Genomic DNA, 15490 nt, shown 5'->3' on the forward strand with positions numbered 1-15490 from the left:
CAATAACTTCAATACTGGAACTTATGTCAGTGTGATTTAGACATCGTCTCATGAATGAGAACAGATTGTTTGAACTTCATATCAATATGCTCTAGCTATCAACGGCACTTTTTTGAAATAATTGTTTGAGCTTTTATTCCCTCGTTTGGGCGCTGTTGGTTACTCTGCAATGCACAACCCGACTTGACCTCATATTCAGCCTCATTTTGATCATATAAACAAGATTTTCCTCTTCAATTAGATGAGAATGGGTCCTTACAAATACACCCAGCTGGAAAGGGGAAATGACGAGATCAGACTATTGAGTCTAATGCCAGGCGCACAAGACGACAGCATCTCCATGCACATTTTCCACGTACCCCTAGCCAACTCACCGAGAGAGACTGGTGAAATCAAGAGACTTTCACTTGAAGAACTGCAAAGAACTCTTCCGGACGATATGTATGCTGTGAAAACAATCGATGGACGATACATCTTCAAACACCGCAATGGAAATCTAAATTCGTGGGACCTACCAGATCCAAATCTTGATCGTGCTCTTTATGATTTGCCGAAACATGTAAGTTTTCCGGAAAATAAACCTAAATATGAAGCTCTTTCATATATCTGGGGGTCTGCCGAAAATCCAATCACAGCACATGTGTTGGGCGAAAGTTTGGCAACGATACAAATTGGGGCTTCTCTTGCTGTTGCACTTAGACAATTAAGATACACGGATAAGCCACGAATATTGTGGATAGACTCTATCTGTATCAATCAAAGTGACATGTCCGAGCGAAGCCACGAAATAGGACGCATGAGAAACATCTTCTCTTTCGCGGATCGAACTATCATCTGGCTTGGCGAAGAAGCTGACGATAGTACAAGCACTTTATCTACTATTGAGCATTTTGCCAGACAGGTCGAGTACATAGGAGGAGGATTAGTTGCATACGCGCCTGGAACTAAGTTAATGGAATGGAGACACTCGAACTTTCATCTGCCGTATGACACCAAAACATGGTCATCCATAAGAGCTCTCTTCCAGAGGCCTTGGTTCAGTCGAGTCTGGGTCTTACAGGAAGCCTTACTTGGCGATCAGGGATCATCAGTACAGTGCGGTAATACCTCTATTCCTTTCAGTGCTCTTCGAAAAGCAATGTTGGTGCTTGGGAGAAAGGTCACGACACCAAGCGACATCCGCTCCCAATTATTGTCGTACGCTCCTGGAGTTCTGCCTGACTCTATGAGAGAGTTACCCGAGCTTCTGAGATGGGCTAAGCATCGCAACTGCAGCGATCCTCGTGATAAAATATATGGGGTACTGGGCTTAGTGTCGCCTTTGATTGCCGAAGGAATTACGTGCGACTATTCTATTCCTGTGGCAGAAGTGTATAAGAGTGCGGTACTCAGTCATATCACTGTCACAAAGCGTCTGTACTTGCTGCAACACAGTCGGCTGATCCAAAGATTTGAAGATGGACCATCATGGGTTCCGAATTGGTCTTTCGAAGATAAAAGTATTATGATCGGTATTGTCTTGGGGAGATATGCAGCGGGTTCTTCCTCTGCAGTAACAGATTATCAAGCGCCGACGACTTTAGAAGTCACCGGCGTTTTTTGCACAAGAATTACTTCAGTTAAAACGAAATCTTCCGGAAATGCAAGGGAAACTTTCCAAGCTATTCGTGGCTGGGAGCCCGAGGGTCTCAGCTCTAGAGACTATATCGCGGGCGGTTCTTTGATTGATGCATTCCTCCAAACTATTTATCAAGGGCGTACTAAGGAAAGATATCCCGGACTTCGTATTCCACATTCTTGGGAGCTCCGCCGAAGCTACTTAGAAGCTGTTGATAAAGATAATAAAGATCAAGATGCGATACTAAATTATGTTTACGGATTGAATTTTGGTCCCACGGCATTCATAACAACAGAAGAGGGATATATGGGAATAGGACCACTTGGAGTTGAGGAAGGTAAGGCTTGATTCACCAGCTCCAAACCTCTTCAACAGAGCTGATAGTACAAGGTGACTATGTATGTGTACTATTAGGAACCGAACTTCCAATAGTTCTACGCCCAACACCAGCTGGACAGTTTCTAGTTGTAGGATCCTACTTCATTCATGGTTTAATGGACGGAGAAGCTCTGCTTGGTCCTATCCCAAGTCCATGGAAAACAGAACTATACCGAAGGAAAGATTCAGGGTACTCAACTCACTTTGTCAACCCGAACGAAAAAACACTCGATGACCCACGTCTCTCCCCTCTACCCTCTGAATGGATAGAAGTCAATAGAGATGACGGTCCATGGCCTATCAGCAAGTCATATTTCAAACATCTTGTGACAGGCGAGACGATGGATTCTGATCCTAGGATGCTTCCACAAGCATTGATGGAAAGAGGTGTGAAACTGCGGAAATTCAGGCTCGTGTAGTTTTCCAAGAAAGTAAGTAAGTTCTAGCTGAGTAAAGCACGAACGCCACGAACGAGTTTTATTCAATGACTCTTTATGGGTTATTGTTCTCGTAAATTTGACCTTTAATTGCAATATCTTGAGTACTAACAAGTATACAAAACATTTCAATCTCTAATTGTGATTTAGTTTATCATTCCACCACTAAGATCACTTCCACCTGCCGATAATTGGTCGAGTCAAGAACTTCAAGGCATTTACTCTTCAGAGACGTGAACTCCTTCACATTGCTTATAGTTGATTTGGGAAAACGCAAAACAGCGGCACTCTTCAACTCTACTCACAGTATATACAGTCTAAAAGAGAATAAAGTTGCACCTATTTCGCCTATGCTAATCATCTGGCCTATCATATAATGTATAAAGACACCGTGGAGTGGCTGGTATTTGCCCCGCAGAAGCTACTGACTGATCTTTAGAAAAGTAAATGATGTCATTCAATGTCAATGCAACCGAGATTTATTGTGTCATGAATATATTCAATATTCGTTTTCACGCGATTCTTAACCATCATTAGATAGAATGGAACGATTCGGTGTATATTCATTCCTAAACCGATCCAAACACAGTAGTGAATTCATACAGCGCTCGAAAAGCTTAGCGTCGGTTGTCTCTTGAATTTCTGGTTAAAAGCTTTCAGATTCCCCAACATTTCTTCGTCTTTTTACAATTCCCATAATCAACTTCTTACCTGCCAGAAGGTCAACAATTCCCCAAGCGTTCGACTGAAAATTCCTTTTGAATACAAACAAACACATTCAATTCTGCATCAACAAAGACATCAGAAACATGGTTAACAAAAAGTGTTCATTGTGCACAGACAGCATCACTGAAAGCATGGTGAACATGGATATCGAAAAGGTCTCATTTAGCACAGCCAGTAACATCACTGATGGCAAGGCAACTCCAGTCCCTGTTGTCGCTCGTCAATCCTGGTTCAAGCGACTAGCTCTACGCTTATTCCCAAAGACTCGAAGCGGCGCTGGTATGAGCAATTGTTTTGGTTCACATAACAATAGCTCATCTCAATCTCTTGCGAATAAGCTAGTAACCTTGAAAGCCGCCCAAGAGAAGGTATTAGCGACGCCTCCTGACCTTATTGTCTTCCAGAAGTTTGAGTATGTAGACCTTTCACTTTAAGAATGAATGTAGCTAACAGCCAGCAACCATAGTGCTCCGGGAAAGTTTCCTATATTGGGTCACTATGCAATTCAAACAAAGGACGAAGCATATTATTTGATCAGAAAAGAATTGATTCATCAAAGATCGAGACCCTTATTTGACAAGGTATTTGGCAAGGGTTCATTGAAGGACATCAGTGCATTTCCCGCAGCAATCCTGCCCGACTTCGGTAACCTCCCTTTGGGGGTATTTGTCGAGTGGACTTACGATCGTGGCATTAGATCCATGCAAAGTATTGGAGATCGAGATCCCGACGAGGAAGAACTCTCTCCACTTGAGAAGATTGCATTTATAGATTACTTCACGAAAATTCTTTTCTTTGCCAACAGATACTCTCTCTATGAATTTCAAGATGATTTCCTCGAATTATTCATCCATTATTTGAAAGACGATACTTCACCAATGGATATAGTCCATATTCGCCGGTTTCACAAGCAACTATCGCAAGATTCAAAGATCCGTGTCTTCTTGGTTAATTGGGTTGCTTTCATCATTCAAGAAATCGATGCTTCAGGAAATTTGAATAGAAGAGATGCAGGATTGCACTGTGCCCTCGCATTTAACAAGAGAGATACCCTTGTTGAGCTACTTCACTTGCTTGAGGGCGACAAGATTCGACCGCCACATGGAAAGTTTTCTGACCCTCGGTATGCCCCAGGTTGTGTTTATCACCACCACGGCAGTGGAGAAAAGTGTCCCCACAGAATTTCTGCTGTCTCTTTTGTCGAAAAGTATCTCGATTAAGAAGCATAATCCCGGGGGTTGGAGCTATGATGGGATTGATAAGGTTAGCAGGATAATGGGAGGATGGGAGCAAGGGATGCGGAACTAGGAATATCTGATCATCGTATGGGCATTCATTTTGCGATTGTTTCCAGGCAGATATCAGCATTTGCTATATTTAGGGAAATGAAAGCTTCCTGGAAAGGAACTAATGCTAAAGCAATTACATACCAATAACCTATTTTGCAGGTTCATATGAGTGATTAATAAGGCGTGAACTTACCTATGGTGATTGATATTCATGTTTCTCTCCCAGTAGTTAGAATCTTGCGACTGTACCATTACCGACATCGCATATATGTATGAAGGGAAACTCGTAGACATTTTAATCGGAACTGTTTCTGAATCATATTCGTCAATTCATTTCAGAATTCTTCCCAACCCACGTCAAACTCACCTACTTAGACAGCTTTGACTGCATACCATTTGCGTTTCTTTTCTTCTACCCACCTCAAACTTAGATAGTCTCCGAATCTTCTTAACCAGTACATATTTTTTCTGTATCCTGAGCTTCTTCCCAACCATCACTTACCAGACACTCGCACCTTAACACAACAGCCTCCACTGCACATGGGCCCCCAAGCTCAACGTAAACAAGTAGTAGAAAAGCCGCACCATGAAGAAATCCTGTACATCGCATCGCACGTCTCTGCAGTGCCCTTCCCTTAATCCTAAGCATTTCACATTCTCATTTCCCCACTATCTTCCCATCAGATCATCTATCATCACCCCCACCCCCTACCTAATACAATCTTCACACCTTCTCATCCCAACCTCAAACCACGTGTCCTCACGTGGCAAACTAACCCAACACACCCCTTTGTTGCACATCTAGAAAAATGACATTTTGGACCAAACCTTTCAAATTCTCAAAGTAACTAAACTTCAAAATCATTTCATCTCGTTTTCCAAACGCATCCTTCTTTACACGTCACCGCTGCCTTCTACCCATGTTCGCTTGACTCTCTTTCTAAAGCCTCGTCACTGCTCCGTGACCATACCTCATTGAACTGAATACTCAGTCTGATAGTGACCTCGAACACTATCCACACACTTTAACTCCACCTCTCTACTATGATTCTATTCTCGAATCTAACCTCAACTTCAACCTCAACCTAATCATCGTTCTGTTTCGCCATCAACACACTTAATACACCCGAACTCAAAAGGATTCTCAAAGTAGCATTTCTTTTAAATACTCTCCTCAATACCCTTCTAGTCCTATAGCAGTAATTTAGACAACGCGGATACAAAAGATCAGCATTGACATGAGCTTCAAAATAAACATGTCTTCACCCCTTTCGCTTGTCTATTACCGACACCACTCTTCGTTAATCGGATTTCTTCTCTCTCTTGTAAATTACCCTCCAAATTACCAATAAAATCCAACCAACTACTAATAATACCCCCCCCCAATTCACCAAACCAACCTCCCCAGTCCATAAACCATAACTCCTATCTACCAAGAGGATTTCTCACCCCCTAAAATCCCCATCATTCACATCTCTACATCCAAACTAATCTCACCCTTATCCATATTTTCAGTCATCCTCTTTCCAGCCCGACAATATCCAACTGAATAGATTAAACACAGAGGCTCAAATCCCATCAGTTATCTCACCACCTCACCACCTCATTATCTCATTATCTCATTACTTTATTACCTCATTACTTCATTACCTTACTATCTCACCACACCTCCCCTCCCACCTAAATCTCCCCCTTTCCAGCACACCTCAGCTCCCGCCACCATACCCAAACCAGGGAGTACAGAAGCCACCCCAATACCTCCCACTCCCCCTCTACTTCCTCTACTCCCACCTTCACCCTCCCCCAAATCTAATCCACCCAAATCCCATCCCAACAATCCACCATCAAATCCTCCCACCCCATACCATATAATGCCCTTAGAGCTTACCTAATATCTACCTATACACCACAAAAACCAACCAACCCACCCCAACCCAACTCATTCTCTTCATCTATCTCCCTACCCTACCCCACAATCAACCGCACAAACAACATCCCTCAATCCAAGCCAATTCTTCACTCTCCATTACGAAGCAGCGCCAAATAGATTCTAAACTTTCCTTTCCTTTCCTCTCCTTTCCTTTCCTTTCCTTTCCTTTCCTTTCCTTTCCTTTCCTCTCCTTTCCTTTCCGTTCCTTTCCTTTCCTCTCCTCTCCTTTCATTACCTAGTCAATCAACCAATCAACCAACCAACCAATCGATTTATCTCCATCCCATCCCATCCCATCCCACTCACTCCTCATTTGATCCATTTTCCACTCCATGTATATATTTATTCATTTCTTCCCTGTATCTTCTAGCTTCTATCTACCTGATATCCTCTAAATTTAACAATCATACCCGACGCCACATTCAATTCGCATTGCGCTCTATTCCATTCCACTTCTCGTTCCAATCTCGGTTCCAATTCCCATTTCACTTCGCTTCCAGCGCCTACCTATCATCGTCCATTTTCTACCCACCCATCCTCTCCCCTCTCTCTCCCTTTTTTGCTCCTCTCCCCCTTTGTCCCTCCCCCCTTTGCCCCTCCAATCTTCTATACCCCAGCTTCCCAAGCTTCCCAGTTCTTTCTCCTCTCTTTCTTTATCTCTTTTTTTATTCAAAAGCTATTATCAAAACCTATTACCTATTCATCTATTACCCATCCATCCATCCATCCATTCATTACCCATTACCCATCATCAACATAAACACCAATATAACACCATTCTAAACACCAATCTAAACACCAACAAACCCAACAAATCACAACTCCCCTCTTTCTCTTTTTTCCTTTTTTCCTTTCCCAAATCCCTCTTTTTCAACTCTTCAAATTTTCAAATTTATATATTATTCATCTATTTATCTATTTATTTCATAATTACCTATTCATAGTTCATAATTGATCATCCACTCCTCTCCATCCTTTTCCCGCCATCCAACTCTAAATCCTTTTCCCTTTTTCCCCTCCCCATTCCTTCACCTATTCAACTCAACTCAACTCCCACCTCTACTTCCCCTCTACACCCCCCTTTGCCCCTCCTCTTTTCCACCTCCCAACATATCACCTATTCAACTCCTCAACTCCCCCTCTCTCTCCCCCCTTTGCCCCTCCCCAACCCTAAAAACTCAATATTCAGAAAACTCAACATCCAGAAATCCAGAAATTCAGAACTTCACAAATTGGAATCCTCTCCCCCTTCTTTTCCTTTCTTTAACTATTCTATTCATCTATTCATTATTCATCTATCTATTATCAATATCAATCTAATATAAATATTAATCTAAATATCATTATTCATCTACCCATCTACCCATCTACCCCCTCCCCATCCATCAATCAATCCAATCAACCAACCAACCAACCAACCAACCAACCATCAGTCCAACCATTAATCCAAACTCTTATTCATTACCCATCATCCTTTCCTCCTTTCCTCCTCTTATTTCCTCTTCTTATTTCACATCAAATCAACATTAACATTAACATCAACATATCATACCCCTATCCCTATCCCTATCTCATTCTCTCACAACACACAACTCACAACCTATAACATACAGCACACAATACACAGGACACAACAAATATGGAACACACAGCACACAACACACAACTCCCAACTCACAACTCACAACCTATAACATACAGCACACAGCACAACACACAAACCACAGCACAGCACACATTTCAACCCTCAACCCACACACTTCAATCCTCCCCGCATATACATCACAAACACATATCAAAACATCTCATCTCATTTCATTTTCATCTTCATTTTAATTATTCATTCCATTCCATTCCATTACAAAGCAAAAGTTAGGTAGGTAGGTAGGTAGGTAGGTAGTTACGTACGTACTTAAATGAGATCAGGCCTTCCCTTGCCCTACTCAATTAAGTTCAAGATAAAAAAAAGAAAAAGAAAACCACGCGCAAAAAAGAACAGATCAAAGTAAAGTCAAAATAAAAAAAAGGAAAAAAACAACTAAAGAAGTCTCTCGAGCTATCATAATAAATACAGAGTATTGATCCACCCCCCAGAAAGTTTTCGGATGAAGAAACGCAGGTAGACTTTTATCTGAAGCCATATGAAAATAAAAAAACTTATAGTAGAAACCAATCTCTCTGTAAGCATGATGGTCTTTCGTCTTGTCTCTTGCATTTTTATCCTCTTCCCTTTCGGTCATTCTCATGTGCAAAAATAAAACTCCTCGGGATACCACTCATTCTTGAATGCAAGACCTCCATTATGGCATTTATGACCTTTGCCTCGCAGAAGCAATGCCGCGCCCGAAATATCACCCTTCACCCGATCGCTCGCTTCTTCAACTGCCAAATATTAAGGATCAATGATTAAAGAGACATGAATTGAAAAGTAAAGTATCGGTTGTGTCGTGTCGGTACCATCATTCAAAGGCAGGCCCTGGTTATTGAAAGGAGTTCACCCCTTAACGGAGTGAGAATCCCTTCCTCTTGCCTTCCTTTTCTATTGGTCTTCCACTCTCGACTCTGGATTTCTTCTCCTCCAATTCTTGACGTTGACGCTCGAGTTGTTCCTTCATCTCGCGATGTCGTGCGTACAACTCTTCTTCGCTTTGCTTCAGCTTGCTCTCCTTCTCTGCGACCTTTTGTTGGAAAACCATCTTCATCTCGGCCTCCATCTTGGCAAGCTTTTGCTCGTGCAATTGACGCTCCTCTTCTTGCTTGACAGCTGGGTTGACCTCCTTGAAGACATTTGGATCTTGAGTAACACCCATAGCAGTGAGCTTCTCCGATCTGTAGTTCTCGTACAAAGCATTGTTGGTGTGTTCCTTGAGCTCCTCCATGTGGGTTCGGATGAGCATTTGTCTGAGCTTGACGAAATCGCAGTGCTCCTCATTGTCAACTTCAATGGTACCCCATGGGTATTTACGTCCGCGAACTTTACGTCCCTCGCTGTTTGTAATCTCGGAATTGGCACCAACAACTGCGAAAGGTACCTTGTCCATAATCTCCTTGTTCTCGGCAATTGTCTCCTCGTCATCTTTTTCGTAATGTGGACCCTCGAAGATTTGGATATCGTGGTGCTTGATGTCAGCAAGGATCTAGAGCATGATTAGCGTGAGTTTCAAGATTTGCAATGGGAACCCTTACTCTGAACTTGAAGGCGGCGATTTCTTCATCAGTCAATGTATCAGCCTTAGCAATAACTGGAATCAAGTTGACCTTGGTATGAAGTCTACGCATAACTTCAATGTCCAAAGGCTTCAATGCATGGCCAGTTGGTTGAATGAAGTATACACAAGCATGAACACGGTTATCAACAATGTTCATTCTGTTGACCTTGTTCTCAGCATCCAAATAAGCATCGAAACGTTGTTCAATGTTATCAACAATTGGTCGCCAAGACTCATCATTGTTGACGAAATCACCAAAACCTGGGGTATCAACGACAGTCAAACGTAAACGAACACCATTCTCCTCAATATCAGCGCTAATAGATTGGATAGAAACGGTTTTTGGGATAATATCGAGGGAAGGTCCTTTACGTTCTCTTGGTGGGTATAAGGAAGTGTTGAAAAGAGTGTTGACCAAAGTCGACTTTCCGAGTCCAGACTCACCTATTCAGGAGTTAGCATATACCAAATATTGATTCAGAGAAGCGGCACACGTACCAACAACCATGACATTGAAGTTGAAACCCTTTCTGACACTCTTGCGGTGCCATTGATTTGGTAAATTTGCAAATCCAACATATCCAGTCAACTTTCTTCGAACAATGTTCTTCATGTCGCATGCTTGTTGAGCTGCGATCTTTGGATCTGTTGAGCTGACAGTCATTGGAATTTCTAATGGGGATGATGGTGCTCCGTTTGGAATTGGTGAAGACCGGGTAGGGGCCATTGGGGCTCCGTTAGTAGCTGTGTAGAGAGGTAAAATGTCAGCCCAGTCATTTGAAGTAGTGCTATAATTTTTAGAAGCCTGTTGTAGCTTCTCTACAACCCACAACTCCATTGACTCATGGTGGTCCATGGAAATTTGTTCTAAACTCGGAGCTTCTTCAACATCCAGCATGCTTCTAAATTGGGCGCGAATACGTTCTGCTCCTCGCTGATGGCGATGCAAGCTTCCAGGGTATTGACGCTGTTCGATGCTATCTAACGATTGCTTAGGCAACGAGGTGCTCTTCGACAGGCTCTCGGATCGAATTACAGAGCATTCCTTATCTTCCGTGTGGGATCCAGGGGCTGGAGCAGAAGATTTCTTGGAGATGATGAGATTCCAGTGACCACTTGTATTTGGCTTCATGGCTGGCATATCTTGATGATGAAACATCTTGTGACAGGTTACAGATGGCTTCTCAACTCGTTGACTTGGATTTCGAAATGTGCGAATCTATCAGACTCGAGATTGGAAGCTCTGGAGTTGCAACAATCGTGTGTTTGGAATAATTGTCGGGATGATAGATGGTGCAGTGCGGATTCGAAGAATTGAAAAACCAACCAATTGTCGATGGAGTTGTTGACAGTCTGACGATGCCATTTCCTCCCATAGTATTGACTGCCTCGAAAATGAAATAAATTGCTTACCCATTGTTCTGATTGATGTAGAAGGATCGAAGGTGGTTGTTTTCGTGAAGAAAGAAGGTGGGAGGTTGTAAACTCTGTTGGCACCACAAGATGGGAGAAATCAGCTTCGATGCACGCAAAGATGGTCGCAGACAAGGTAGTTGAGATGGAAGAGATCAAAGTCAATGGACAAGTCTCGGGGGAGGGCAAATGGAAGATTTGAAGGTATTTTGAGAGATCGAGGGATTGATTCGATGGGATGATGTCCAAATCATGCAGGAATACGAATAATAGCACGTACAGATATTAATTCTTTGATCCTCAACAAGTATTGGTTCGCGTGGTCTTTTATTGCGGATCAAGATATGAATAGATAAAATTGGCCAAGTAAGAGTGTTTACTCTGGAAGTTGTTGAAAGGTTACGATACCGGTTGGTAAAGGGAATAGAAAGAAGATTGAAGAAAATAGAAGAAAAAGATGGGAGAGTAAACGATTGTCGATTGTCGTGTAGTGAATGTAAAATGTGATGTCGATGGATGGTAGAGAAGGCGAAAAAAGTTGTGTGTAGGTTAAAAGGTTGGTAAGGGTGGTAAGGGTGGTAAGGTTGTCAAGGTCGCACCGGTAAATGGGACTACTCTACTACGAGGTAACTAGTATAGTAGGTACAGTAGGTAGGTAGGTAGGTAGGTACAGGAGGGATAGTATTCTATGTATTCTATCTATGTATTCTATATTATGATCCAGTTGAATGTTGGCTTGGGTCTGGTGGCTGTCTGGCCGTTGATGACTGGCTGATTCTTTTTTTCTCTACGATACTTCTCTCGAATCATTGCTTGCTCTAGGTACATACAAGTAAAGGAACGTCTGGCTTGACTTGGTGTTCCCACTTGATAGCAAAAGGGGTTATTTTTTGGGGCGCTGGGGTTCTTTGGGCTTGGGATGAATCGACTGGGTATAATTACTTGGGGAAAAGGGTCAAGGCCAAAAAAGCTTTATCATTAAGATTAACACGCGCTTCTTCTTGGGGGGGTAGGGGGGTAAGGGGAAACTGGTCATTTAACGGGTAGATGATATTGGGAAACGATGAATTTATTGTAAGTGGATGTTACCTGGGTAGGTATTTGTATCTCGGTGCATAAAATCATACATGGTTCGATTACGTGCCTGGGGATTTTTATAAGGTTATTTATTGAGTGGTGAGTCTACTCGTCCCTGTGTACCTAGGTAGGTATTGACAATCTGGATGAATGATAGACACCACCAGTGCACCAGGTACGTACATTTAAAGTAAGCAGTGAATAAGTCGTGAGTAGTGATTGACCAGTGGTCTGTGGGAGGGAGGGAATGAAATGAGCATATAATACAATAAACCACAAGAAAGAAGTACAAAAGATTCCATCACACCCCATTGGAAGCCTTGAAGTGAAGATGTTGGGAGTTGTTGGTTGTGGGTTGCACGTTGCAGGTTGCACGTTGCAAATCATAAACGGTAAGTGGGAGGTGATTCAGGGGCATATATTGAAGATATAAACATGAGGGAAAAGGGCGAGTATTCTATCCAATTGTATGGTCAACGACATATACATTGATACTCAGTACCTCTCTACAACTGTATCGGTACTCCTACTCTATCCTCCCGGTCTGGTACACACCGCAAGCATCTCTCATCACATCAATCCGATATGTTGGGAGTATCGACGATAAAGTGCTCACTGTCCAATGCCAGTATCTCAGTGTTGGTGAGTAGCTCCCAATATGTATCAGATTTGGTGATCCTCCAGTGATCTTTCAAGTATAGAACAATGGACCGACGGGCTTTATCAAATCACATTCGTCGTCGGTTGAATCAGTGCCAGCTAATTATATCCTACTCCTACTCCTACTCCTGCTGCTGCTGCTAGACCATTAAGGAATAACAAGTCACAAGTACTTCATGTTGTGTATCGAGTATTGATTTGATACCATGGACTCCTATTTTGGGTCTCGATACCTCAACATTGATGAATCTACCATTGACCTACCTCGTATCTACCTAGTACCTAGTACTCAACAATTGCTTCTTCTTCCCTTTCCGATCTCTTCCTATAGCTGGGTACATTATCTCGAGATTATCTCCTCCTTTGCTTCTCAAGTTTCCCCTTCTTTTTCCATCTCTCCTCCTCCTCCATCATAATCATCAAATAATGTGTTGGTCTCCCCACGAATTATCATTTGACTAGGTAAGCTCCCTCAAGCTTCCTCATTTGTCCTCTGTCTGTGCAACCCCCCAATGTAACCAAATTCTCCACTGCCGGTGCAGGATTTCTTGGGTCTAGTATCTACACGTGACCATCGGTCCCTGACAGTCCCAGATATCCGTCTTGTCCTGACTTGGTAACCACTAAGCCGCATTGAGCAGAGTGTCTCACTTTAGTCAATTTCCTAGTGCCGTTCCTCTTAGCCTCACCATCACTATCAATTTCTGTGTTTCCTCAATTGGTTCAACAACAAACAAAAAGTGGAATTATTCAAAAGCCCTTTGGAGAAGCTTCATGATAGCCGCATCTGTGAGTATCCAAAAATATCTATTTGGTGGAGAAGATGTGAAGCGAATTGAAAAGGAGGTTACAGTCAAGCAGACGACGAGGTCTGTTTACAAATTTACCCTCATTTCATACCTCTATCAATAGTTACTGACGTGTTTTCGCCCTTCAATGTAGATCGCAATCCCCCCAAACATAACTTCCGAATTGCATGGTTATACATACAAGGATAGGCACAAACGGAGGATAAACGTCTTTTCGGTGCATTACTGGAACTTGACGAAGGGATTCATTCATCAATCATTTGTTTCCCTTTGGAGAAGTCGTTGATATAAGCCATGTTTATACTTTCCCTTGAAACTTTCAGTGTCAAAATACATTCCAACGACATCGGGATGTTCTTTTGAAACCGGCTGTCATTCGAACTTTAATTGGTGGTGGAATCTGTGCTCACCATACCAAAATTGGTTAAGGCTAAGCCTCCATGAAGGGGTAAAAAGGTCAAGTCGAACATGTGGATTGAATTTTGCGACTTCAATTTTGGCATTGAACGATTTCTTTTTGTATCTTTTGTTTTCATCTTCTACAAGAAGGATGACCTAAGAGGTCTGCGGGCCGTAGAAATTCTCTTCTTACACCACTTTATCAGCGCACAACCTCGATTGTTCTCTCTCCCGGAATCATCGTGTTTCGTTGTACTAAGTTTAGCTACTTTATTTGTTGCCCGAGTGGGAATCATGAGACTCACTTGACTCGCATGAAATTGCTGCATGCCTGATACTGTTGAACTAGTCACCCAAGCTATCAAAGGGTGTCAATGAATTCTGGCAGACCTATGCTTGTCATGCCTTTTATGTGAATGTTGGATTTTCTGCCTTACCCGCTCGTCATCCTAAATTTGATTATTTTCAAAGAAATATGATGACTAGACGAGCATCTTGTTTAGAATCAGAAAATAAATTTCTCATTACATAACCTTCCCTTGATCAATTCTTCTATGTGGGTTCCGGGGCTGAAAATCACTCGACACAGGTGCTCCGAAATTACTAATCTGTTTTTTCGATCGTTTCATTCACATATTCCTGCAGTGAAAGACCATTACATAACTATTGAACGATATCAATCGCTCTTTTGACATATGCCATCAACCATCCCCCATCCTGTTGCAGCCAATCTTACTCTTATCAATCGTGTTTTTTAACCTTTTTGATCTGGTGAACAGTTAAGAAGAGAGCTAAACCTAACTCCGCGAAATTGGACCTCGGATTTGCTAAGCTCGAGCTTTGATGTAAGATTACGTACCGGTTGGTATGCGGTTGAAGATGATTTCTTGGGTGTGAAGTCTTGTTAGAAAGTGTGGTGGTCTGGACGAGGGAGATGTTAGGTTAAGAAGACCATGGGTAGAGTGATATGATAAATGTGAGTGTGTGGGTTGAAGATCTAGAAGACATGCGGCTAATGGTAGATCTGGACCCAGTCTGCTATTTTGAGGAAAGAAAAAGTTGACTATGATGTTTGTAGAGGAGATACATTTTTAACATTATAGAATTCGATAATTAGCCCCTGGATGTTAATCTTTTCAGAGCTAATCTAGGATCGGTCTTAAAGTCTCTTGTATGCCCATTTGTTGATTTTTGTGAGTCGATTAGAGTAATGTTACCTTGAGTATTGTTTCTTGACATTCTCGTCACTTTTTTGCGAGCTTCATGTAAGGCCTATCATCAAGGCTCTCTGGTGTTATGACTTTGGTTCTTGGTTCTTTTGGTTCTTTAAATATTGATACTGAACGCTAATTTCAGAATATGTTCAGGATGAAGAGAGACTCGAAGAAGGTGTACTTATCAGGCCACTCCTCAAAAGCGGACTTGCGATCTGAAGATGTGAGGAAGTAAAGAATGTAGCTAGTACGTGATATAGCGTTACGGAGTATTCGAATTGTAGATAGACGACATTGGTATTCCTTCCTTATCTTTCAAAGACTTGATCCA

The 15490-nt window shown here is 42.2% G+C and overlaps 3 protein-coding genes across 3 annotated transcripts; 2 read left to right on the plus strand and 1 right to left on the minus strand.

Moving 5' to 3' along the window:
- Positions 1-247: 247 nt before the first annotated feature.
- EAF02_009909 (uncharacterized protein) lies at positions 248-2415 on the plus strand (the record flags this gene model as incomplete). Its single annotated transcript, XM_038905957.1, has 2 exons — positions 248-1955; positions 2009-2415. 2 exons carry the CDS (start codon positions 248-250, stop codon positions 2413-2415), a joined length of 2115 nt encoding a protein of 704 aa, XP_038754380.1.
- Positions 2416-3290: 875 nt separating this feature from the next.
- EAF02_009910 (uncharacterized protein) lies at positions 3291-4379 on the plus strand (the record flags this gene model as incomplete). Its single annotated transcript, XM_038905958.1, has 2 exons — positions 3291-3571; positions 3626-4379. 2 exons carry the CDS (start codon positions 3291-3293, stop codon positions 4377-4379), a joined length of 1035 nt encoding a protein of 344 aa, XP_038754381.1.
- A 3785-nt stretch (positions 4380-8164) lies between these two features.
- EAF02_009911 (uncharacterized protein) lies at positions 8165-10746 on the minus strand (the record flags this gene model as incomplete). The annotated part of the gene is made up of 3 exons (XM_038905959.1): positions 8165-9515; positions 9565-10031; positions 10086-10746. 3 exons carry the CDS (start codon positions 10744-10746, stop codon positions 8880-8882), a joined length of 1764 nt encoding a protein of 587 aa, XP_038754382.1. The 3' UTR covers positions 8165-8879.
- Between the last annotated feature and the right edge of the window lie 4744 nt (positions 10747-15490).

Source organism: Botrytis sinoallii, assembly GCF_014898435.1.
Source record: "Botrytis sinoallii strain Bc 23 chromosome Unknown BSIN_022, whole genome shotgun sequence".
Lineage (NCBI taxonomy): Eukaryota > Fungi > Ascomycota > Leotiomycetes > Helotiales > Sclerotiniaceae > Botrytis > Botrytis sinoallii.